General features: G+C 44.2%; 2 protein-coding genes across 2 annotated transcripts in view; both read right to left on the bottom strand.

Moving 5' to 3' along the window:
• Positions 1 to 5,478: 5,478 nt before the first annotated feature.
• On the bottom strand, positions 5,479 to 7,069 carry LOC113015906 (transcription factor Adf-1-like). Its single transcript, XM_026158279.1, has 2 exons — positions 6,940 to 7,069; positions 5,479 to 6,023 (listed from the first exon to the last, which is right to left on the bottom strand). The coding sequence occupies exons 1-2, from the start codon at positions 7,067 to 7,069 to the stop codon at positions 5,752 to 5,754; spliced, it is 402 nt and encodes a 133-aa protein (XP_026014064.1). The 3' UTR covers positions 5,479 to 5,751.
• A 4,461-nt stretch (positions 7,070 to 11,530) lies between these two features.
• Positions 11,531 to 26,206, bottom strand: part of LOC113015506 (BCL-6 corepressor-like) — an 81,823-nt gene continuing 67,147 nt past the window's right edge. Inside the window, exons 9-13 of the mRNA XM_026157493.1 lie at positions 20,779 to 20,945; positions 20,060 to 20,205; positions 18,524 to 18,601; positions 17,458 to 17,641; positions 11,531 to 13,245 (exon numbers count right to left, since the gene is read on the bottom strand). Coding sequence (XP_026013278.1) covers positions 11,949 to 13,245; positions 17,458 to 17,641; positions 18,524 to 18,601; positions 20,060 to 20,205; positions 20,779 to 20,945 — 1,872 coding nt within the window. The 3' untranslated portion in view covers positions 11,531 to 11,948. The remainder of the gene's footprint in view (positions 13,246 to 17,457; positions 17,642 to 18,523; positions 18,602 to 20,059; positions 20,206 to 20,778; positions 20,946 to 26,206) is intronic.

Below are 26,206 nucleotides of genomic sequence, written 5' to 3'. Positions count from 1 at the left end.
TTTAGATTATATCTAATATATCCTTATAATTACAAAATGTTTTATGTAAGATTTATGTTTTGTAATTTGTAATTTTGTAATTTCAATAATGTATTTTGTAACTGCAGTACACATAATACTCATTTTAAACAATTTTGTCCAGGTTCCTTGCCACCGGGGACTCCTTCAGGACCATCGCGTTCAGTTTTCGAGTCGGTGTGTCCACGGTGAGCTAGATCATCCCCCAGGTAGCGACAGCCATCTGGGACTGTCTAGTGGACGATTTCATGGCTGTGCCTTCAACTGAAGACTGGCGGTCCATCGCAGAGGGATTCCAGGAGCGCTGAAACTTCCCTCTCTGCTGTGGAGCTCTGGATGGGAAGCACATCCAGACGAAGGCACCCCCCAACTCAGGATCCATGTTCCACAACTACAAGGGAACTTTTTCCATTGTTCTCCTTGCAGTTGTGGATGCAGAGCATCGCTTCCGCGTCATTGATGTTGGGGGGTACAGGAGGACCAGCGACGGTGATATTCTGGCCAACTCCACCTTTGGTCAGGCTCTTCGGGCTGGGACTCTCCATCTGCCTCCTGACCAGCCTCTACCTGGTGGAGAACACCAGGTAGAGGCTGGAAAGGCGTGGGTCATCGCGCCTTTCCATTGACTTTACATGTGAACCTGACGCTCTTCATCAGCCCCATGTCTTTGTGGCTGATGAAGCATTCCCGCTGCGGCGTGAGCTCATGAGACCTTTCCCTGGACGCCTCCTCCCTTTAGAGAAGAGGATCTTTAACTATTGCCTTTCCAGGGCCAGGATGATAGTGGAGGGTGCCTTCGGTATCCTCTCCTCACAGTGGAGGTTGTATCGGCGCGCTATGGAGCGCCGTCCTGAAATTGCGGAGAAGTGTGCTCTGTGTGGATGAGAGAGGGGCACCTGCTGTGAGAGGTGTGGTACCTGCTGTGGTGGAGCCGTTGCAAGGCCTGGGTCGTATGGCAGCAAACAACTCCTCCAGAGAGGCTGTCCTGGTGAGGGAGAAATTCATGGCTCTTCTCGACAGAGGGAGCTGTGTCTTGGCAACCAAAGGAGTAGCCTGTTTGAAGTCCGAGTGACTTCCCCACAACGGCTCTTTTAAGAGCCACCCACAAACCTCTAAAGAGTGTTCCTGTCTTTTTAAATTTTTCATAATAAATGGAGCTCTACTCCAAAATAAACTAACCTCTTTTTACTCTCTTAAGTAACTTGTCTTCACTATGTTCCTATATACAGTGTGGTACGCTAACCAGATAATGCGTTTATTCAGAGGACATCTGCAGGAGAAAGTGGAAGAGCCTCAGGGACACATATAATAAGGAGAAGAGGACAGAGAAGGAGAAGAGGAGTGGGTCTGCAGCAGGATCGGGGAGGAGATGGAAGTTCTTCGCGGTCATGGGGTTTCTGGACCCCTTCCTCACCCCGCGGGAGACTAGCGGCAATATGGTGCGGACCGTGGAGAACTTCTCCCCCGAGGACCAGGGACAGCCCGAAGAGGCAGCAGGGGTGTGTCAGTCAGAAGGTATGTTTACAATGATGTAAGATGTAAGATGGCGCCGGTGAGGTCGGCTGCCGTCACGACTGCTCTGACCACTTTTTCTTTGTCTTTGTTTTTTAAGTTAGTTTTCAGCGTTTCTAAATCGGCAAAATCATCACCATTGGGTACATTAGGTATGACAGTGACACTCTTGTTTCTATTGGTATACAATATACTCATAATTCGAAGTTTTTAACTCCGGATCCGAGCTGGCCGAGTGAGATCTTGAGGGAGAACAAAGGGAAGCGGCGGCGGCCTAGAGGGAAGCGAGCCGGCGTCAGGAACAGGCTGAGAGCTCGTGCACACCGCACACCTCTGCCTAGCATCCTGCTCGCCAACGTCCAGTCACTGGAGAACAAGCTTGATGACCTCAGGGCCAGGATAAAGTTCCAGAGAGACATTCGGGACTGCAATCTCCTCTGCTTCACCGAGACATGGCTGAACCCAGCGGTGCCGGACCACGCCATCCAGCCGGCCGAGTTCTTCTCGGTTCACCGCATGGACAGGACACGGGACTCGGGGAAGTCAAGGGGAGGCGGCGTATGTTTAATGGTGAACAACAACTGGTGCAACAGTGCGAACGTCGTTCCTCTCACACGCTCCTGCACACCAAATCTGGAACTACTGTCCATCATGTGTCGTCCTTTTTATCTACCTCGGGAATTTACATCGGTCATTATAAGTGCCGTTTATATTCCACCACAAGCGGACACGGTCACCGCCTTATGCGAGCTGCATGAGGCACTCACACAGCATCAGACACAACACCGGGACGCTGCGCTTATTGTGACGGGGGACTTTAATAGCGCCAACCTCAAACGCGCAGCGCTGAACTTTTATCAACACATCACCTGCCCCACCAGAGGTGAAAGGACACTGGACCACTGCTACACTACGGTCAAGGATGGCTACAAGGCACAATCCCGCCCTCCGTTTGGCAAATCTGATCACGCCGCCATCTTCCTCATGCCAAAATACAAACAAAGGCTGAAACAGGAAGTTCCGGTTCAGAGGAAGGTCGCGCGCTGGACGGATCAATCGGTGGCCGCGTTACAGGACGCACTCGATGACGCAGACTGGGGCATGTTCAGAAACAGCTCCGACGATGACGTCAACGTGTTTACGGAAGCGGTTGTGGGATTCATCGGGAAACTAGCGGATGATACCGTGGAGACAAAGACTATCACAACGTTTCCCAACCAGAAGCCGTGGGTGGATAAAACCATCCGCGACGCTCTGAGATCCCGCACCGCTGCCTACAACACGGGACTCACGACGGGGGACATGGACCCATACGAAGCCGCGTCATATAACGTGCGGAGGGCGGTGAAAGAGGCGAAGCAGCGCTACGGGAGGAAACTAGAGTCACAACTCCAACAGAGTGACTCTAGGAGCCTATGGCGGGGACTAAGGACAATAACGGACTATAAAGCACCAACAACCGGTATGACGAACGCGACCGTGACTCTGGCAGACAAGCTGAACACTTTCTATGCTCGCTTCGAGGCTGCAGCTAAGGACTCCAACAATGCTAGTGCTAGCGGCGCTAACGGCTGCAGACAGGAAGATACTGCCAGCACCGGAAACGTGCTCGTCATCTCCGAGCATGAAATAAGGAGAGCCTTCAAAAGAGTGAACACCAGGAAGGCAGCAGGACCAGACGGCATCCCAGGTCGCATCCTAAGAGACTGCGCATACCAGCTAGCTCCTGTGTTCACTGAGATATTCAACATCTCTTTATCTCAGTCGGTGATCCCCACATGCTTCAAAGAGTCCATCATTGTTCCTGTCCCGAAGAAACCCCACCCTGCTTCTCTCAATGACTATCGCCCTGTAGCCCTCACCTCAGTAGTGATGAAGTGCTTTGAACGCCTGGTCAGAGACTTCATCATTTCTTCACTACCAGACACACTGGACCCACTACAGTTCGCTTACCGTCCAAATCGTTCCACAGACGATGCCATCTCTCATCTCCTCCACACATCACTCACTCACTTGGACACTAGAAGGGGGAACAGAGGAACAACCTCCTTCTAAACGTCAGTAAGACAAAGGAGCTGATAGTGGACTTCAGCACTAAGCAGGAGAGGAACTACCAGACCCCCGTCATCAACGAGTGCCCAGTGGAGAGAGTGGACAGCTTCAAATACCTCGGAGTTCACATCACGCAGGACCTGTCATGGTCCTGTCACATCAACACCGTGGTGAAAAAGGCCCGACAGCGTCTCTACCACCTCAGACGCTTGAGAGACTTCCAACTGCCCTCCAAGGTGCTCAGGAACTTTTACTCGTGCACCATAGAGAGCATCCTGACGGGAAACATCTTAACCTGGTTCGGGAACAGCACCATGCAGGACAGACGAGCTCTACAGAGGGTTGTGCGGTCAGCTGAGCGCACCATCCGCTCCGAGCTCCCTGACCTGCACTCAATCTACAGCAGGCGGTGCTGGACCAAGGCCAGGAAGATGGTGAAGGACCTCAGCCATCCCAACAACAGACTGTTCTCTCTGTTGAGGTCAGGAAAGCGATTCCGCTCCCTGAAGACCAACACAGAGAGACTGAGGAGGAGCTTCTTCCCGCAGGCGATACGGTCTCTCAATCACACCACCACACAGTACTGACCCACACTCACAGTTCTTACACACACACTGGACATTCTGGACATTGTTTTCACTTCATCACTTAAATCACTTTAAGCATATTTGCACTGCACAAGACATAATGTGGATTGCACAACACTGGTCACTACATTCTTCATTTCCGGTTAATACTTGTACAGCTGCTGTTATTGTGTATATATTTATTTATATTTATATTTCTTCATACATTCTTATATAGTTCTATATTGTGTATTTTGTTGTACAGTTATTTTATTTTCAACTTTAATTTATATATTTTATCTTATTCTTTCCCAGTTAAATTTACCCTTCATTCTAATTTGTGTTGTACAGTTATTTCATTTTTAACCTTAACTCATTCACTGCCAATGGCTGGCAGTGAATGAGTTAATTTATATTTTATCCCTTCCTAGTTAAATTTACCCTTTTTAATTTTTCATATTTATTTCCTATCTTATTCATAGCCTTTTCCTTTTTTGTTTTCTTTAGGTCACGAGCAGTTGTCCAAGCATTTCACTACATATCGTACTGTGTATGACTGTGTACGTGACAAATAAAATTTGAATTTGAATTTGAATTAATGTAGGCAGTTAATTTATGCGTGTTGTCATACAGGAATATATTTTGTTTATTAATAAACAGTATACAGTAGTCCTGCTGATGGACCGTCACTGCCTCGCCTTTTTGCTGATTTTTTTTTATTGCACCGTACAGCTTTCAACAATGCGCATTGCATTCTGCAGCCCAAATGACAAATGTCCTCCGTGTCGTGTCTCCTGCGCTTGCCAAACTTATCATGTTTGGTTTTGATAACCATCACGTCCAATAGGAAAAAACAGCACAAAAACACTCTTAACTATGACCCTCATTCGGAAATAGACACCTGCACCGGGAGCGAAAAAGGCACAAAAAAGTGGCGCCGCAGACGGAGAAAAAGCGCGGCATAATACTTTTACGTTTTAACATCGACAAAGGTTTGCACTTTGAGAATCAACTTGTGAGAACTGTGACTACTGTTCATGTGCTGCAATAAATGAGAGACCACTATATATAATAATAAGTATATAATAACATAATATTCTCTATGACTATTGTCTTCAACCTGTTAACATTTAATATTGTCTTGATAGAGTCAAGTAATCATGCAGCAGAGTCCTCCCCTGTTGCTTCTCTTGGCTCCCCAGTCCCTGGTCCCTCAGCTCCTGCTGCTGCACCCACAGGTATGAACATCAAGCACTGATAGCTTTTTACTTGCTTGAATCCCCTTGTGATCACCTTTACTAAATATCTACAACCAATCTGTTCATATCCTGTTTTTTTTTTTCAATTTTGAAAATGAAAATCTGGTTGCAGCCTTCTCATTACTTTGTGGTGTTTTGTGCTGTGTTTTACAGGCCCACAGAGGAGGACAGCTCGAAGGCGGGCGAGGGACGGGTCCCAGGACGGTCCATCAGCGGTGGAGCTGACTATCCTGGAGTCCCTAAAGGCGAGGCAGTGACGGTCCATCAGCGGGACTACTGTATACTGTTTATTAATAAACAAAATATATTCCTGTATGACAACACGCATAAATTAACTGCCTACATTAATTCATTGTAAACATACCTTCTGACTGACACACCCCTGCTGCCTCTTCGGGCTGTCCCTGGTCCTCGGGGGAGAAGTTCTCCACGGTCCGCACCATATTGCCGCTAGTCTCCCGCGGGGTGAGGAAGGGGTCTAGAAACCCCATGACCGCGAAGAGCTTCCATCTCCTCCCCGATCCTGCTGCAGACCCACTCCTCTTCTCCTTCTCTGTCCTCTTCTCCTTATTATATGTGTCCCTGAGGCTCTTCCACTTTCTCCTGCAGATGTCCTCTGAATAAACGCATTATCTGGTTAGCGTACCACACTGTATATAGGAACATAGTGAAGACAAGTTACTTAAGAGAGTAAAAAGAGGTTAGTTTATTTTGAAGTAGAGCTCCATTTATTATGAAAAATTTAAAAAGACAGGAACACTCGTTAGAGGTGGCTCTAACGAGTGTCCGAGTGTGGGTGGCTCTTAAAAGAGCCGTTGTGGGGAAGTCACTCGGACTTCAAACAGGCTACTCCTTTGGTTGCCAAGACACAGCTCCCTCTGTTGAGAAGTGAGCCCTCCCTCACCAGGACAGCCTCTCTGGAGGAGTTGTTTGCTGCCATACGACCCAGGCCTTGCAATGGCTCCACCACAGCAGGTGCCACACCTCTCACAGCAGGTGCCCCTCTCTCGTCCACACAGCGCAGAAAATTGTGGAGAACACAAGTTGCCTTCACACACTTCTCCGCAATTTCAGGACGGAGCTCCATAGCGCGCCGATACAACCTCCACTGTGAGGAGAGGATACCGAAGGCACCCTCCACTATCATCCTGGCCCTGGAAAGGCGATAGTTAAAGATCTTCTTCTCTAAAGGGAGGAGGCGTCCAGGGAAAGGTCTCATGAGCTCACGCCGCAGCGGGAATGCTTCATCAGCCACAAAGACATGGGGCTGGGCTCCACGGTGTTCTCCACCAGGTAGAGGCTGGTCAGGAGGCAGATGGAGAGTCCCAGCTCGAAGAGCCTGACCAAAGGTGGAGTTGGCCAGAATACCACCGTCGCTGGTCCTCCCGTACCACCCAACATCAATGACGCGGAAGCGATGCTCTGCACTGTACAACAGTGGGAAAATCGCGGGACAGTAGGCGGGCTTGCTAGCTTTTGCGTGGCTTCATCGGGTCAGTCTGAAAATTAAAAAGAAGAAGGAATGAACTTACCAGGTTGCCCGATCTCCTCACTTATGTGTCTCCAAGCTAGGTCCTTTTTATTCCTGTCTCGGTAGAAATAGTATCTAGCATCATAGAGCTCGGGATGATTTGCCACGGCACTGATTAGCTTTTCCTCCATATTGAATGAAGAATGAAGGGCTTTGGCTGGATCTGCCCCTTTGACCTAGGTCAGAGCCATGTCACCAGCAGTGTTGGGGAGTAACGGAATACATGTACCGCTGTTACGTATTTAGAATACAAAATATGAGTAACTGTATTCCGTTACAGTTACCGTTTAAAAAGGTGGTATTCAGAATACAGTTACTTTGTTGAAATAAATGGAATACACTGGGGTACTTTCCTGCTTCATTTTGTCGCGGGTCAGGACTGTTTGGGTTTTGTTTGACAGCTACGATCTGTTGTTCCAGGCGGCAGCGTTACGGTTGCCATGGTTACAGGGCGACGCTCTCTCTCTCTGCGACTGTGTGTTTCCTGGGTGAGAGAGCGCCCTTTCGTTGTTGTTGTTGTTGTTGTGCTAAGCTAACAGGCAGAATGCTACAAGCATAGCTCTAAAGAATGTAGCATCATGTTCAGTGTAGTCCGTGCTGCTGGGAGAATGGACTGCCATACCTGTTATGTGTCTGTGAGCGCTAGGAGGGAGAAAAAGGGGAGTGGAAAGGTACGAGCAGTCATCGAGCAAAAACGGGAGCTGGAAGCATGTAAATATAATAATAACCACTGCAGCCAAGAAGAGAGCCTGACGAGCCCAGTTGTAAGTAAGCTATTAAGACTCGACTGTACACTGTGTTCGTGTTTTCCTCCGAAAACAACAAGTTCCGTTGGAGCAGCCTTTCAACGCCTCTCTCTGTCTGTCGCAAGAAAAGTTGACCCACACAACAAAGTAGAGCTATTTTTCGGCTACAAGCCGACAGGGACCCCGCCGTATTATGCTGGGCTTACACTGTGCGCTTTTTTTCAGTCGCGCGATTCAGCTCCTGCTCAAACTGTACGATTGACTCGCAGGGGTTATTAGTTCATAGGTCACGATGCAGGGTCTCACACTATACGGCCCGATGCTCTGATGCGACCTGAGTGCTCACACTGTGCGTCCATAAAAATGAAGGTTATAACAGAAATTCTGTCGCTCGCTCTCCCTCTCCGTCTTTCACTCACACAGACACACCACCACCATCAACTTTGCTAAATTGCTAATGAAAAACATTGGTCAGGCAGCTGTGATTGAGCAGCAGTGTCGATCCAACTATTTTCACGGTTGTTGTGGTCGTGATAATTTTGTGAGGCCACATCGAAAGGGCTCGGATGGTTCTACAGGTTGTGCCTCCATTGCTTGTGTCCAGATCCCACGCTGCACTGCCGTGCTACGCCGTCTTTTTCGCGTAGCACGGCATGGTGACGGGTGACGCCCTCTCGCTGCGACGGTGTGTCCTTCCGGGGTCAGAGGGCGCCCTATGTGTGTTGTGGTTGCCGCGCTGAGCAGTTAGCTAGTGGCAGTGTGTTCTTCTGCAAATGTAATAAACGGCTGTGCTCCCTGGCTAGCTCACGGGAAGCAAGACCAAACGATACCTCCGTCTCTGTCACGGCGACGGATGGCCGGTACTGAATAGGACTCAGGTGCAGAAACCCAGAGCGGAGGCAGTAGATGATTTAATAGTTTATTACGGTTAAGTGCAAGGGGAACAAAAAAAGGGAAATGTGGCAAAGACAGAAAATGACGAGACGTGGAGCCTTGGTGTGGCATGCCCAGGGGAACGTGGCTAGGGCGAGGGAACGAGGCCTGAGAAGTGGAACGGAGCTGAGTGGGGAACAGTCACACTGAGGGGAGAGGATATAGGAGTTAGGCAGGTAGTGAAGGCAGCTCAGAAGTGGCCAGTATAAGGGCAGCAATTCTTACTTGCAGTTAGGGACCTGGAGTGTTGGAGAGGGGGATGATGAAGATCCAGGGGAGGCTGAGTGGTGTGGAAAGGCTGACCTGAGATCCGGGGCTCCAGATGGAGGGTGATGGCAGGAGGGCAGGCAGGTGAGGCACAGAGGGATTTCCAAAATGATCACTAGGTATTCCGAGTCCGGAGGTGGAGTGAGCCAGGGTGGGTACAGCAACTGTAGCACAAAAGAGTCTTTGTTAGTAAGATGAATCACAGCGAGAATTTGAAACACAAGACCTGTTACCAACATGGGTTGATGACGAACTGGCAGTGAGTGAACATCGATGTGTGGTTTAAATCCCTCTGGCTTGATAGCCTGCAATAGGCTCCAGGTGTGCAGGAGCTGGAGTTGGCCCTGCCCAGGGGCGGATCCCAGGTCAGTTCAGGAGCCTAATGGAAACTCCAGCCACCCACCGTAGACCATGACAGTCTCCTCCTTGTCTGAACTCGCCACAATATATTAAGTAATCCAAAGTATTCAGAACACGTTACTGTCATTGAGTAACGTAACGGAATAGGTTACAGAATACATTTTGGGGCATGTATTCTGTATTCTGTAATGGAATACATTTTAAAAGTAACCTTCCCAACACTGGTCACCAGGCTCCTGATTGGTTGTCGCGGCGCGATTTGACGCTGGAGTTCAGATTTTTCCAACTCAAGCGGTAGACGCGTAACGCGCGTATGCACAAAATGCAACACAAAAACTGACACGCGTGGTTTTTTTCGCGAGTCAAACACTCCAAACGTGCTACACTGACGCACATTTCAGGCGTTTTGGCATTTTAGCGACGCAAATCTGCTTCCCAATTTTCGCGGGAGCCACAAACGCGGGTCATCGCGCCTTTCCATTGACTTTACATGTGAACCTGACGCTCTATTCGCATCCATCGCGTTCGGTGTGAACACACCGTTAGAGTCGACTCTTTGAAGTGAACAACGTGAGCGTGTTTTTTCTCTCTCTTTCTCTCACTCTCTCACACTTTTTTTCGCTTCACTCCGCACACGAGCCTTGTGCTTGCGCTGGGGAGAGGGGGGAAGGGCGGTAGTTACACTGGCCGTAGCACAGGAACAGAGCCGGCGGGACACAACAGATAACAGGCAACAATACATTTATTACATTTTAATGAAATTTGCAGACTGTTTCGGTGGAGTTTAATAAACTCAGCCGTCTGCTCCTTGCTATCTAAAATGTAACAGGACACCGGAGTATGTTCTCGAGCATCTCACATTTCTGATAATCATTTGACTGCTTGACGTTTATTCAGCTGTGTAAAAACTAGAAGTTTAATCTCAGCCAAACCGATTTACTCAGGAACAAATAAATACAAAAAACAAAACAAAAACGAACATTTTTAAGTTATCTAAGTGACTTCTATATCATGTTTAACCTGAGTAGCGAAAGACAGCGGCGGGTTTGAAAACGATTTGCCGGGAGTCCGGTGTTCTCACCGGCTCTAGTGAGCCTTGAACCCCGGCTAACTATCGAGCTGGTGGGTAACAGACGTCTCCAAAAACATCTGAACGCTTTTGAAAATATGTGGTGTCTTGATAAACTGAGCAGATATTTGAAGTTTACACAGCTACATTCTCGCCTGAAAATATGTTAAACATTTATTTTGTGACTGAGAAAGAATAATAAGAATGATATTAAAACTAACTAGCATCCGCCATTGTTGGAAACTGAGCAGGGCCGTGCTATGAATTCTGGGATAGGTTGGACAGCAAAGTATACACCCGACCCATCTTTCAAATCTGGGGAAATGAAGGGCACATTTGTCGGCCGCATTTGTCAGAGTCTTCGAATTTGGACAGTCTTCGTCGTGTCGCTGTAACATAATTGGCCTACAAATGTGGGCACAGGAGGATGCGGTTCCTGAATTTGGACACAGCTACGATACCGGACACTGCTTCTTCTTCTTTGGGGTTTAACGGCAGCTGGCATCCTTGTACATGCAGTGCTGCCATCTTCTGTTTCAGTCCGTTATTACACTCTTAAATCCTACTACTTATTCCTGCGTCTTTTGGGATTTTGCAAAGCTTCAAGCGATGAGTCGACTATTAAATTAGCCGTCTACGATTTTGATAGTCGACATAATTGTGACTAGTCGACTAATTGTGGCAGCCCTAATCTAGGGGCCACCATATATATTTATAGATATTGGGTTGGCATTCTCTCAGCTTTAAAATCACTCTGGGTCCTTGGTTAGCTTTGCATTAGCATGCCCCTTTGCAGTTGTTTGCAAAGAGCGGAAGTTCAGTTAGCAGCATAATGCAGTTTTTCTATCATGGCCCCTGTTGCAATTTACAATCACATCATACCTCAACATCACTGAAATGCTGAAATTAGGACCTTAATAGAGCTGTTAATTAATGAATGCCAACAAACCTCAGTGAATGTAAGTAATGCTGTAAAGAAAAGTGAGCCAGTAGTGCTCAACAAAGATACAAGGGAATAATAAAGTTATACATAAAAAAGACTGCATCAAGTTATTGCTACTGACGGTGGTTCTACGAGCTACTGGATCATGAGGTGTACCTAATTTGCACCGGATTACAAAATCCGGTGCAAATTTTATTTTTTACATGACTGTAAAAATGAGTATATAAACTCAAGTCTTTGCAGTTTGCTCAGGATAATTCAGACAGTTAACTCATTTGTTTTCTTTCCTCATATTTATTGGACAGTAATAGATTGGTGACAAAAGCCAACAGGATGCTGAATACAAAATTACACACAAAGGTAACAAACAGCTTCCCAGACGTGAACCAACAATCTTAGCATGTCAACAGGAATGCCATTGTATTTACACCAGACTGCATTTACAAAGAAAAAAAATGATCCGTCAATTCTGTGCTCATAAATTAAAAAACAAACAAAACCCCGAAACAAACAAAGACTATTTACAGTTTACATATAACACACATTTAATACTGGTACAGTCTTGCCACAGAGTTAACTGTCTTTTCAATGTCCAGATATTAATTTACAATGTTTTTACATGTATGTTGGAATGCTTCTCAGTTTATTTCTGTCAGGATATGTCTCTTCAAATTTCCTGGTGTTTTGTCATTTCATGACTTCCCTTTGATCCTGGCACCCTTCCCAACCACTTTACCTGGCTCTTTCTTTAAGTCTCTTGGAACAGTGCCAACTTTCATTCCCAAGTCCCTGATATGAACTCTAACATTCGTCAAGTTCCTCTGCCAAGCAGGGTCCATCTTTATGTTCTTAGTGCATTCACCTTGGGTGACACAGGGATTAGCCTCTCTTTTTGGTGCTCCACTGTTGCTGCCCATTCTCTTTATTCCTTGACATTCCCATGTGGTGGCATCCACCCTGACATCCGACTTTGCAGGGCCAGAGATCCCAGCATTCTTACTTCGCAGTCGCTGGGGTTCCCAAGCACTACAGTCAACTGCAGCAGCTGGGTTTGTAGAGTCCAAAACCCTGTTGCTTATGTTTCCTTGATTTTCCCGTTTCCACACATTAGCATCCACTGCACCATTTGAATGAGTGGGAGTGGAATTCCCAATGTTCTTATTCCGAAGTCGTGGTGTTTCTAATACTGCTGTGTCCAATTTAGCATCAGAAATCCCAGGATTTCGACTTCGTAGTCGCTGTGGTTCCCACATGCTAGTCCCAGCCATCACATCAGATTTGACCGAAGTGATTTGGACCGTTTTATTGCCTTGCTGCGGTTGTTCCCACAGGTTTGAGTCCATCTTAGAGTCCGGATTAGCAGAACCCATGACCTGAGGATTCTTAGAACGCTGTCTTTGTGGTTCCCACAGGCTAGCATTCAATGTCATGTTTGGCTTAGTGGTTGAAGGACCCACAGCAATTTTAATTCCTTGCTTTTGTGGTTCCCATATGCTGGGATTTAGTTTAGTTTCTGCCTTTTCTGCTGGAGTAGAATATCCCAGGTTTTTAAATCCCTGACCCCTGGACTCAGTCTGGCTCAGCACCACATTTCCCACCTTAGGACCAGCATCTGGTCCATGTTGCTCTGGGGATAATGGTGGTGGAACACGCTGCAGCGGTCTTGGTGAATGTGGTGGAGATGGAGTTGGTGGTGGCGAAGCTTCCAGTGAGTCCCAGCGACTATCCACAAACTCCACTGAAGAGCCTAGCATGCCAGCCAGCTCGGGTGTGGCCTCCACCAGCTCCAGAGGGTCTTTGACATCTGGCCTGAAGGAGGCCAACTCCTGTTCATCAGGACCTGTCAGGAGCTGTGACAAGGATGCCTGCCGGTAGAACTCGTCTTCAGGGATGGACTGGACGTTGAGCTGTGGGAAGAGGCGGCGAAAGGACCGAGAAGTCATCCGAAGGCGACCCAAGACATCTGCAAGAAGGAGCCAGTTCCTGGGACTGGAGGAAACAAGAAGGGGAAATGTACAGATCAATTTCAAATGGTGTTTTAAAAGGCTCATAGAGTGATAAGTTCGATGTCAATATATATATATATTTTAATTTTTTTAACACATTGAACAGGTTCCTATGATTTGAACAACTTGAGTGAGATTAGTGCGTGTAGCCCTAATTTTGTCCCTGTGCTTTTGGCCTCTTGGAGCAAAATAATAAGAATTCAGGGGTGCCAATGGGTTGATCCTGTTCATCTGGACATAAGTGTTTTCAGTGGGAGAAACTTTTCGTCACTCATCCACGTGACCTCTTCAGTCTCAGCTGACTGCAGGTTTCCCCAACCTTATAAACAATAAGCCGTTAAACATTTCATTCCCCACTCCCACTGAAAACGCTACGCCCCGATGAACAAAATCAACCTATTGGGATTTTCTTACCCAGAATGATTGAGCATGCATCAAGACAATTCAGGGGTGTCTCGATACTTTTCCATGGTACGCTATCATGTCAAAACTTGAGGAAAATTTTTTGTTTTATTGGTAAAAATCTGGTCAAGTGGCTTGAATATGCCACTACAAAAAGTTGTCAAACTTGCAGCTCCCGCATTAGGCTTCCACTACATGTAACAGTTTTTAAGAACACATGTATCGTGTTTAACAAGTAAGCAAGTTAATTTTACTGTGTCACTATTGTGCAATTTTTTACACTGACACAATCTCCCAATGCATCCTGATTGGCCAGTAATCACTACAACTGAAACCACTAAAAGTGAAATGAATTCTACTGCAGTTTCACAGGGCCCTATCTTGAGAGTACCGCGCGTGAAACCAACAATCCAGTCGTGACATATTAGTGAGTGTTCTCTACTGCCGCATAGTGTACATTGAAAAAATAAGACTTCAGGTTTGAAGAGGTCTACATTGCCCATAATAAAACCCCTCACCCACTCATTGCTGCTCGAGCCCATAATTTAATATTGAACACTTTGGGCTGCTGTATAATGACTGCAGTGGTGCTTGACAGATTATATATTATATATTCAGCTGAGGCAAAATTTTAAATTTGGCTTCCACGGATGCCAAAGAGGGAAGAGGAAGGTGGGAGGAAAAAAGAAGGTGACAGCTCCTCTTTTATATATTCTGCTGTAGCAACTGAAAACATCAATGGAGCTGTTATTGATTCACAATGTCTGTCAATGTGTGTGCGTGTCAAGGGCAGATTAACACACACACACACACACACACACACACACACACACACACACACACACACACACACACACACACACACACATTCAGTGCCATGGACAAGGCCACATGTTGCTTTAAAGCCAGTTGCTGCCTGAATTTTAAACAGCTCGGTGAAATGTGTGTCGCTGCCCGGTGGCCTTGTATCCAGGAAGAGCCATTAATACAACATCAGACGGCAGAGAGGAAAAAAGAGAGTGAGCGAAGAAGAGAAAGAGAGAGGCGGAGAAAAGCGACAGGGGAGGAAGACGGAGTGGAAGCCAATTAGCTGCGTCGCCACAGCGATGCAATCCTCGTTAACGACCTCTCCGTCTGTCCTCCCTCTCCTCCGCCGAGGATCTTTTTTCTCTCCTTCTCGCACCACCCTTCATCCATTCTCCCTCCTCCGCTGCTCCCTTCTTTCCTTTCCGAGCTGCTTTCCGCCGCCTTAATTGGTGTCTGAGTGTGTGCGAGTGTGAAAAGACGTGTTAGAACAACACTGAGGAGGAATGTGTGAGTGTGAAGAAGATAAAATGAGTGTGAATAAGAAACACAAAGTGTGTACACAGGTGGGGTATTTGCTAGTCCCTCTTTCTTTAGTCACATCCATTTAGCACTATTTCCTGTAGCCCTTGGTCTTTTAGAATTACTGCCTGTAGCCCTAATTTAGTCCCAGTGTGTTTGTCCTAGTTCTGTAGCCCCAATATTATTAATAAATTAGTCTTTGGTCTTTTTTTTTTTTAATCTCAGGTTAGACTTACTTAACCTTGCTGCTTTAGTTTGAGTTTGTTAAGCCCAGTTCTCCTGTACTATGTAGTCCTTAAACCTAATATTTGGTGTTTCTTTTAGTCTTAGTCCTTTTGGTTATACACGGGTTAGTCCCCGTTCCTTTAACCTACATTTTTTTTGTCCCTAGTCCTCTTAGCTTTCTACCTAATATACTTAGTTACGTTTCTGTTTTCTTTACCTCCTGTAGTCATTTTTTTGTCCTTTGTCCTTTAACTCTGTCACAATCTGCGGAGGCAGACCGTGCGGTGGTGTGTGTGGTGGACCCAGGTGCGAACACACGAGAGTAGACTGGAGTAAACTTAACTGAAAGCGAGCCTTTATTGTGGCTGGTGACAAGGAGTGCAGACAAGGCAGAAAGGCAGTGACAAACGAAACTATGACTAAACTGGGAAAGTAAAACAATAAAAAAAACTATGAAGACACAGGAAACCATAACTATGAATACTAAGACTGGCTGTGACAACATGGAGGGTGGGAACACAGACGACGCGACACAGACTATATGAAACACAGAGACTAAATACACATGAGGGATGATCAGGGGAAGTGGCCACACATGGGAGCACAGCTGACACACATGAACCTAACGACAGGACAGGAGAATTGAAACTAAATACACTGACATTGAATACAGACTTTCAAAGTAAAACAGGAAACATGGAGATTAGACATGACATGAACTAAACATAACCACGCAGACATGATGCATGAACCAGGGAGACTTAGTACAGGGGGAGATGACTTAAACAACTAAGGAACAAAACTAAACAGCAATCTAGAAATTAACTAGGTGAGCTAAACTAGGGCACAAATGAATACAAAAGATACATATAAGAACTCAAACACTGGGTCACAGACCTAGCCCATGACACTAACATTCAGTCCTGAATTTAGTTCTAGTTCAGTTTCTTACGGTACATGTTGTTTAAGCCTGTTCGATCCTTGTTTGTTTAACGCATACATTTTAAGTTCTCGTTGATCTCGCTTTGGCTTTTGTCTTAGATCCTTTGGTCCTTTTGGATTTAGCCCTGGTTCTTCTCATCCCAGCCTTCTTAGTCTTGGCCTGGATCTTTTAATCATAACCCTAACACACTTATGGCCCTTTTGTTTATCCTATTTCCTTTACTTCTAATTCCTTGACCCAGTGGTCCTGTAGTACTTCTAGGCATTTCATTCTCTGTCAGTGCGCCCCAGGGCAGCTGTGTCTACAATGTACATGTTGTTTTAGTTAGAAAAGACTAGGCTATTTTATATAGACATCCTCCATGGTTACACATGCATATATATTTAGCATATATATATCTATATCTATCTATCTATCTATCTATCTATCTATCTATCTATCTATCTATCTATCTATCTATCTATCTATCTATCTATCTATCTATCTATCTATATATATATATATATATAGATAGATAGATAGATAGATAGATAGATAGATATTATTATAATTAATTTTTTTTTTTTTAAACTTATGTCCCAGACACTAGTTTATTGAGGTCTAATTTATTTTATCCACCTAGTACCTACAGTAATAGTTAATCAGGAGCACCACTAATCCTAATCCCATTCTAATGCCTGTTAATTCTAATACAGTCGATCCAAGTTTCTGTTTCCGCTATTCCGATGTGTTTAATCTACATCCTTGAGTCCAAGATCTTTTACGACAACAAAATTTGACATTTGTCCCTTTTCTCCATCTTTTGGGCCCATCAGGTTTTATCCTCTATATCCACCTCGCATTGTTCTAACAAGCTTTAGTCTTTCATGTCATTTACCTCTTTTCCAACAATGAGCTGCAGGTGCCCAATAAGGAAACATTTATTTCATTTCCACCAACAAGATCTGGTGCCAGCACCAAAAAGCTGGCATGAGCATGACACCACAAAAGGCACACAGCTGCAACCCGCAGTTCCTTGTTCACATGGATATTTTCCCACCTTTATATGTAATGTTTGTTTCTCAGAGCTGTCAAAATGCAGGTTGATGTCAAAGGCATCAAGCCAGAGCTGGCTCTGCATGGACAAGTATACTGTGCTGGTGGAAAAAGCTACCTAAACTCTTGCTCTATTAAATCTGTCCTCATTATTAGATTCTTAAGTTGATATTCTGAGCATACTTGCTCCTGTTTTTGACCTTTACGTTCTGGTTATGTAAGCTTCTAAGAGGGACATAAGGACGGTGGGTATTTTGGACTTACCCTTGGGAAAGTGACACCTGGATGTTGTAGCAGGGAAGCAACGGTCGGTCGGAGAGTTCAAACTCAAACACTTCCCTCCTAGCACGTTGCTCCTCCTCCTCCTCCTCTTCTTCATCTTCTTCCTCCTCCTCTGGTCCCGGTGGATCAGCAAGGATATTATATACACCTTCTTCACTGGATGGCTCTGCACAAACAAGAGTCCACAACAACACATAAAAATCATCATCGAAGGTCCTTTTCTGCACTAGTCCCAGTTTTAGTCTGGCTTTCTTTCCCTATTGTGAGTTGCTTTAACACCAATGGCCTCCTTGTAAATACTCTGGGAGCTAGCAGTTTGACTTGGTCACCTGTGATTTCCATGGTTGATGCTGACGTGATGGCAAACAGCTGTCTACTGCTCACTACCATGTGGTCTTAATTCTTTAATTGTAACTTTCCAAAGACCATTAATTCTCGAGCCCCAAACCTTCAGTTTAAATTTCTTAGTCCTATCCTAAACTTCAGTTCAATTGTTACTGGACAACGAGCTGCTCTTGTATTTACACTTAATTCTCATTTAACTGTTAACTGAAATATCGATAAATGCAAATGTTTTCAGTACCAGTGTCTTAGAGTTGGAATCATTACACACAGGTTTAGTAGTTATGAGTGGTGTAATGGTAGTTCTTGTCATTGCAGTTGGGTTAGGGGTAATTATATATTCCTAATTAAATTCATGGCAGTGCCTTTACTCTTAACTGGTTTAGAGGTTAGAGGTTAGCTCTAACCGGTTTTGTTGTAGTTCCATCAGCTGTAATTGAGTTTGCTGTGGTTCTTTTAGTCCCGGCTGGTTTATCAAAGCTTCCTTTTGTCCTGATTTTTTCTGAGTCCCTGGATTTTTTTTTTTTTTTTTTAACAAAAGTTCAACTGCATTTCTTTTCATCTAACTTTTGTCTTCAGCTGCAGGCCATGCAATTCCTTTAATCCTAAATTATTTATCTTTCCCAGCCTTCCTGCCTTTCTCCTCTGACGATGTCATTGGTGTGTATGTGTGTGCACGTGTGTGTGTGTTTGTGTGTAAACTAACCGCAGACTGAGCTGCTGTAAAATTCCCAGTAGATTCCCGGATCGCCCTCCGACCTTCCATGGAGGTCAGAGAGATAGTCTGCAGGGAGAGAACGGCAGAGTCAGTGGCTTTTGTGGCTGATCAAAGAGCCGACCAATCAGAGAGGATGAAGGCAGCGAGATGAAAACAATAGAGCCACACACAGACGCACACGCATAGACACGCACACACAGACTCGCACACACAGACCCACAGTGAAAGATGGGAAGAAGAAGATGAGTGTTTGTGTTCAGACGGTGCCGGCTCGTCGCCGCGGCGCTTGGCGCTGAGTAGACGGATGCTGGCAGGAGTGTGTGTGTGTGTGTGTCTGTGTGTGTAGCAGTAAGCTGTTCTGGGATTCAGTAGCCAAGCCTCATTAAACCCCTCTGGAGAGAGAGAGAGGGAAAAAAGGGAGATGGAGAGAGAGAACAAATAGAGGCAGGGAATGGTAATCAGACAGGCTGGCGAGCGCACACACTAACACACAGAAACACACACACTCAGGCTGCATCGCTTTCCTTTCTGTTTCCTCCGTGTTTACTCCACTGTTTTTCTCGCTCTCACGATATGTTTAATTCTTTGTTTTTTCCACTTTCTTTTGTTCATTTTTCTTCGGAGGACAAAGGACTTTTTATGTGTAAATTTTAATGACTTTTGTAAACACAGCGAAGCGCATCAGGACAGAAAATGGGAGCAAGTGGGACAGTCGGTGGTTTTATCCTGTTTTGTGGATCTGAGTGTTGACAGCTGGCAGCCTGACTGCTTCATGAGGTCCCTTCAAAAAGGCAAGCCTTTCAGAAATGTAGATTCTTGACTGTGACCAGAAAAAAGCAAGGAAAGACAACATATATGACGTTCTGAGTGCACCTTATCGATTCATCTACAGTAGTTCCTGTTTCAGGACACCACTCTGTGGCTCTGTTATGTCTCTCAGCAAAGAAATTCTGACTTGATAATCGTTTATAGGGAACCTTACAGGAAAAGCACTGGTGGAGCAAGATGAAGCTATTTCTTACTAATAACTACATCCCTACAGTGAAGCATGGTGGTGGTAGCATCGTGCTGAAGGAATGGTTTTTGGTGACCGGGGCTGAGAAAAGATGAATTTAGAAATATACAGAGCGATCCTGAAAACCTTTTCAGGAGGACAAACGATCTCAGGGTTTAGGTGTACATTTTAAGACAAAAACAAACTGAGAAATACTGCCTAGCTTTACGAAAAAATTCATCACAATCTTGGACACGAACTCAGCTAGAGTCCAGACCTGAGCATGTGAAAACGTCTGTGTAGTGATGCTCCATATTCATAACTGGCAGAGTATGCAAGACCTGAAACTGTCACTGCCACCTAAAACTTTTAGTCAATTAATGGCTCTGAAAACTTAAGTCCATCTGACCAGATAAGAAAGTGACAGATGTCAAAACATTATCATCAGCAGCACTTGATTTATGTGTAAAAAACAGCAACAGTTAACAGACAGCACACACAAATGTTCTTCCTTCTCCTTATTGTCCTACCCTCCAGAAAGGTTTCCATGGCAGCGCTGTGGGTCATGTTGATTGGTGCTCGTCCTGAGTAGGAGGTCAGAGTAGGGTCAGCGCCACAGGCCAACAGGAAGCGCACCACCTCCACGTGGTCGTTTTCCACAGCGTCATGAAGTGGCCTGATGAGAAAAGAAGAAAGAGAGACTGAATCTGTCCTCATCACTTGAAGGACTTTTTAAAATCTGTTTCAGCAGCAGCTGTTGCTACCTGACTTTAAATTACTTTATTTTGTGCTTAACAGTTTCTAATATTAATGTGCTCACTGGAAGAAGACACATAACCCATTATATTCACATAACCTTATTTAATTTAGATAAGGTAGATAATAAGATGTGAATCTGGACTGGATTTGAGTTCTTGGACTAGCTCAAACATAATAAGGCATCTAAAACACTTCTGACTCTGTATTCACATGGACAAACAATAAAAGCAATTTCTAAATTTATAAAGGTTATTCATTTCTAAAATTTGGTTCAAATGTGATTAAGCCTGCAAAACATTTACGTTTGCTGCAAGTCCATCTGATTTTTCATGACCTCAGTTTCAGCTTTGTCCCCATTTACACATCTTTCATGAATTACCGATAGTGGATAGGATTCAAACATCCAGGAAACCTGTGCAAGAACTCATATTACACTTTAATTTTATATTTTAATCTAACAAATGCAGAAATCTCCTTTGATGCAAGGTACCTGGTTCCATCTTGAGCACTGCAGTTGACATTGGCTCCATGCTCCACCAAGTGGCGTACAATGCCCAGCCAGCCACGGGCACAGGCCTCATGTAGGGCACAGTACCCAGCATTGTCTCTATGGTTGACATCACAGATTCGCCGCTCGAGACAATACAAGACCACCTCCTGCAAATGTGGAAACAAATTGAGACCACAGTAAATTTTCCCTCCTGTCACAAACCCATCACAGAATATGAACAACTTTTCATCTTGCATTCATTCTAATGTTGTAATCCTTCTGCAATAGTCCAGTGTGCACAATTTTGGCTATACACGCAAGATGTTGTGTCAGGCTGCAGTCACACAAGCCTTGAGACCTCTGTGAATACATCCCCTATGATACCCTGGAAACCACAGGTCACAAGGGGGAAAAAAGTGTATTTTCTTGCCAGTTGTTGTGTGGTTGCTCAGGGCCGATGGTAGTCACCACATGGAATTTGTTCTAAAAAGGATGCTGCATCAAAAACTTTCTAGTAGACTGCCATAGTCCTCTGCAGTTTGCATGGAAAATGGTGATTTGTCTACAAAGACACAAAGTTTGATACAAACCATAAAAGGGGACTAGTCACCTTCAAAGTAAAGGTTGTACTTTTTAAATTGTGCTGGTTGCAGTTGTAAGGCTCAACCTTACCTTGAAGGTGAATGTTTGCCATTTCTGTTTTGCTTTGCACTTTATCAGGTCTCACTATTATTTGGCAAGTAGCTGGTAAGTATTTGCAGACTGCAGCAATCTGCCAGTGAACAAAGCAATTTCAAAGAGCTTTTTAGTTCAGCATCAAATACCACCTTATGACTAATTTTACCTAGCTACTGCCAGTAAGTACTTGCCAACCATTCAGGAAATACAGATTTTCTCTTAGTGACCAGTGGGTTTCTGGCTGTTTTCTAGGTCTGTGTGACTTAGCCAAACGTGGCCACCAGTAGCAACTCTGGTTTTAGAAAGAGGTGATTTTTGGCTACATTTACCAACCAGTGCCACCAGAAAAATTTACTGTCTTTAAAAGATGTCCCCAAGTTAACAGTGCAAATGATAACTACAAATTGTACAACAAATGTAGAAAAGTCTCAACATTCATTTCCATCTTCCCTGAATGTGACTTCAATTCATCATGGGAATATTAATTCTGTTAGCTGCACCATATGTTATCAATCCACAAACATCGTGCACTGTTGCTGGAACCAATCAGCAAATGACCACAAGAAGTTACTGAAATCCAGGAGAGAAAAAAATGACCTAAAAACAACAGAATGCCTAATATTATTTCCAAAATAAAGAAAAGAGTTTACTAATAAAATACATATAAAATTGACTTATTGTGAATATCATTTCCACTCTTTACTCATGCTGACTCCCCCCCCTTACACATCCCACTTGACCTTCTGCAAGAATTGCACAGGACTAAATATATATCACCACAAACACACAAAAAAGTGATCAGATAAACAATGTTTTGTTGGGTTAATGTGGTAATATTTAGTTGTCTCTATGTAGATGATACAGTCATCTATACAAACAATAAAACCAACCACCTCAATCAAATTGTCCTTAGCTCTAAAAAATATATAGTAGCCCTTAAAGACACACTTTTGTTTCACAGGGCTTTATTATTCCACACTATATGGAGAACATACCAACATGGAAACATCATGTTACAAGTAAAGAGCAGTTCCACCTTAAGAATATAATTAAAGCCTCACTGTTTCTGTTCTTCTATACGTGTGCACGGAAACCTGTGTGTTAATGTGTGTGTGTATGCGATGATGGATGATGGCTTCATATGCAAACTGAGCTCATTAGCTTCACTGCTGCACCTCAATGAGAGAGAGAGAGCGAGCGAGAAGCTAGGCGACACCTGTGAGCCCTGACAGGAGCCGTCACACAGAGCATGAAATATTCACACCATGTGAATGTGTGTGTGTGACCCTGAAAACCCCCCCAAAACAAAACAAAAATCCCAAACTAATTTTCAAGCCCATTGAGTGAATTTGAGTGAAATAACAACAAAAAAAAAAAGTGCTGTGATGTTTGTAACACAATGTCACAAATTCAAGTTGATGTTACCTGAGATGACAGCCAGGAAAGCGGGACAGTAATATCAGCCTGCTTCCAACAATAGTTTACAACATATATTTACTAGCAGGTGGATATTTTTATCAGACTTTTCTGAATCAGATGTTTAATGTTAAAATTATTAAAAACAACAATAAAAATAAAAACCTTCATTAATCATCAGTTCAGCATCATTTAGAGGTAATTTTGGTAGTTGGCTGGTTTTCTTGGCATTCTGATGGTGAAGGAAAACCAAGAAGTCAAGGGAACGGGACCAAAGCTAAATATGGTCCAATATAATATTACACTGTCTGATACACTGTAGATAACTTTAAGAAAACCAATTATCATGAGGTTAATCAGAAAAAAAGGCTTTAGTTTGCTAGGGAACATACATAGACCGGACTCTCAAGCAATGGAAAATGTCATGGCGTTTGATGAGTTCACATTTAGCCTGTTCAGAGGTATGGGTGCATAAAGGTACGACGAGAGGTGGATGAAGTGAAGCACCCATCACGCCTGTTGCCTAATTTACAAATCTAAGTGGGCAACAATATTATCTGTTGCATCAGTTGGTCAGGTCGAGGTTCAGTGATATTATGTGCACAAAAAATGACGTCAGCTGACTATCGGACTGAATAATCAACAGTTTTTTCCCCTGATGGCGCGGGCATCTTCCCAGAAAACAATGGCAGGATTCATCGGGCTCACACTGAGTGTTTCAGGGAGCATGTGACATCATTTTATATTTTATTTATTTTTTTACACATGATTTGGCCGGCACAGAGTTCAGTCCTTCACCCTACTGAGAATCTTTGGGATGTGCTGTAGAAGTCTTTATACAACAGTCTTACTCATCATCTGTTCATGTGTTCACAATCCTGGTGAAAAATTATGCAAAACTGGACAGAAGCTTATTGAAACGATGCCATGATGCACTTGTGTTGTCATCAAAGCTAAACATGGTCCAATATAATATTACACTGTCTGATTTTTTTTTTCTTGGTCATGCAGTGTTTTAAAATGGTTCTGCATCTGATGAGTATTTTCATTTCCAATTATCATTCAAGAACACAGAGGAGCCTTTCCATTTTTTGTACAATCAGCAAAAAAAAAGAAAAGAAAAGAAAAACCCATTCACTTTACAGCAAAATTTCACATTTGAGAACAGAACATGAAAGCATCAGTTTTTTGCTTTGATTATGAACTGCAGTCATCTTGATCAACTGTTGCTGCTCTGAAATGCGGCAAAGAAAAGCTGAGACTCTTTACACACTTTTTCACTATTTCTGCACTTGCAATAACGAGACCAGTGCCTGATTTTTATCTCTTTTAACTGTTCCTTTCGGATCCAATTATTGCTTCGGTAATTTGAAAATATTGTTGCTGTAGATCGGTACACACGTGCGTTTCAGTTTGTGTTTAGATGAAGGTGAGACTTCATTTTTATGAAAAATGAATCAAACCAGGGAAAAAGAGGAATGAGTGAGTGGTGAGCCGAGGGCTAATTCAATTAGAGAGAGAGGGGATGTGAAAGGATGGGAAGCAAGTCTCTCTCTAATCTTTTTCATCTGGAAGCGGGGGATTAAAGTTCAAGGAAGGCGAGAAGAGGAGTGTGTGAATTAATGATCTCCGCTAAGAAAAAGAGTGAGTGAGGCAGAACAATGCTCAGCGGAGGAGGATGAATGGATGAATGTGTGAAAACGTCCAAGTGTATTTCGGTGTACATGTCTGATGTTCATAATGCCAAACTAAAATCTAAAAAACGAAAAGATTTTCTTTTAGCCTGACATCAAAGATAAAAAAAAAACATTTATTTTTAAAGCATTTTGATGCAACAATCCAGAAGCCATGAATTCAGTGATGTTTGTTCTTGTTCTTAGAGTTTATAATCAGAACTGAATTTACTGATGAGAATGACATTTAAAAAAACCACTGAAGACAGTTGGATACAAATATAACAAAGAATAACTGGACTGGAAAACTAGACTTACATGTCAGAGAGGAAAACTGGACTCAGATTTTCATGTAAGAGAGGCAGCAGTTTAAGCAAAGATGCCAATTCTTCAGACAACAGGGACAGCAAGGCAACAGACTTAATCTCTCCAACATGTCCTGGGTCTCCTACCAGTTGAACATCTCACCAAGGAGGCATCTACAGCTGGCTGTGATAAGCTTTCTTGTGGTCACTACTCACAGCTCGTGTTTATGTTTGAGGGCAAATCAACCAGTAAATCTACAGCATCTTCACCAATCTGTCTGTCAATGTCTTGCTCGAATCTTCCCTCAATTATGAACTTCTGAACAGCTTTACTTCATGTGAAACTTGCTGTCATCCTGGAGTGGGCTTCATCCTTTTCCAGCTGAGAACCTCAGAATTGAATGTGCTAATTATCGTTCCAGCCACTTCGCACTTGGCTGCACACCACCTCAGTGTGAGCTAGAGGTCAAGGCTCAGTAAATCCAACAAAACCACACAATCTGCAAAAGCAGAGACAAAAGTCTAAGACCACCAACCACTGCGGCTGTACAGGACCCAAATATCCTGTGACAACAAGCCCGATACCACATACCCTTGAATCCCTCCCCACGGGATACCTCAAGGCACATGGCTGAATAGCTTCTCCAAGTCCACAACGAGGATGAAAACTGCATCTTTCCACCTAAAGTTGAGGATTGACCAATAGGTGAAATCTCACCTTGAGTATGCCCTGATGTTGACCTTCTCAGAGAAACTGAGGAGTGGGATCCTGCTGAAGGAGAACATCCTCCGGTTGCCTTTCTTAAGAAGAGAAACCCCTACCCCAGTCAGTCCAATAAACAGCTGTTGAATTACTTCAGAGATTTTAACGACAGAAATGTGTGAGTCATCCTCCCCAGACTGCTTCCTCTGTGGATGACGTGTCAGTGGGTTTCAGGGGATCCTCAAATTATTCCTTTCCAACCATATCCACAGCTGAGGACAGCAGCACTCCACCCCCTCCACATAAACAGGAAACTACACATGAACAGGAAACAAATTCTCCAGAGTTGCCTGATGGGTTGCCAGAATCAATGCTGACCAGAAGTGTTGTTCAATGGTTTCATCAAACTTCAGTTTTTGCTTCAACCTCTGCCAAAACCCCGCTCAAAGAGGAAAACTGGACTAAGATGGTAAAGGCACCAGTTGTACCTCTTTACTCTTAACTATCCTTTACGTGCTTTTTACACTGCAAGACACACAACATGCAGTTTACTTACCACATGCACACGTGCACACTGATGGAGGGAAACTGGACTAAAATAGCTCTCAAGGGGAAAATGGACTACATTGTCCTCGAGGGAAACTAGCCAAAAA

This window comes from Astatotilapia calliptera, chromosome 23 (assembly GCF_900246225.1).
Source record: "Astatotilapia calliptera chromosome 23, fAstCal1.2, whole genome shotgun sequence".
Classification (NCBI taxonomy): Eukaryota; Metazoa; Chordata; class Actinopteri; order Cichliformes; family Cichlidae; genus Astatotilapia; species Astatotilapia calliptera.
The sequence above is the reverse complement of the archived record's forward strand: the minus strand, read 5'-3'. Positions and strand labels throughout refer to the sequence as shown.

Excerpts from the sequence above, each read along its gene's own strand:
- LOC113015906 (XM_026158279.1), bottom strand. The coding sequence starts at position 7,069 with ATGGAGGAAAAGCTAATCAGTGCCGTGGCAAATCATCCCGAGCTCTAT. Across the intron at positions 6,024-6,939 it reads TGAGGAGATCGGGCAACCTG|AGGACATCTGCAGGAGAAAG; the intron begins GTAAGTTCATTC and ends GCGTTTATTCAG.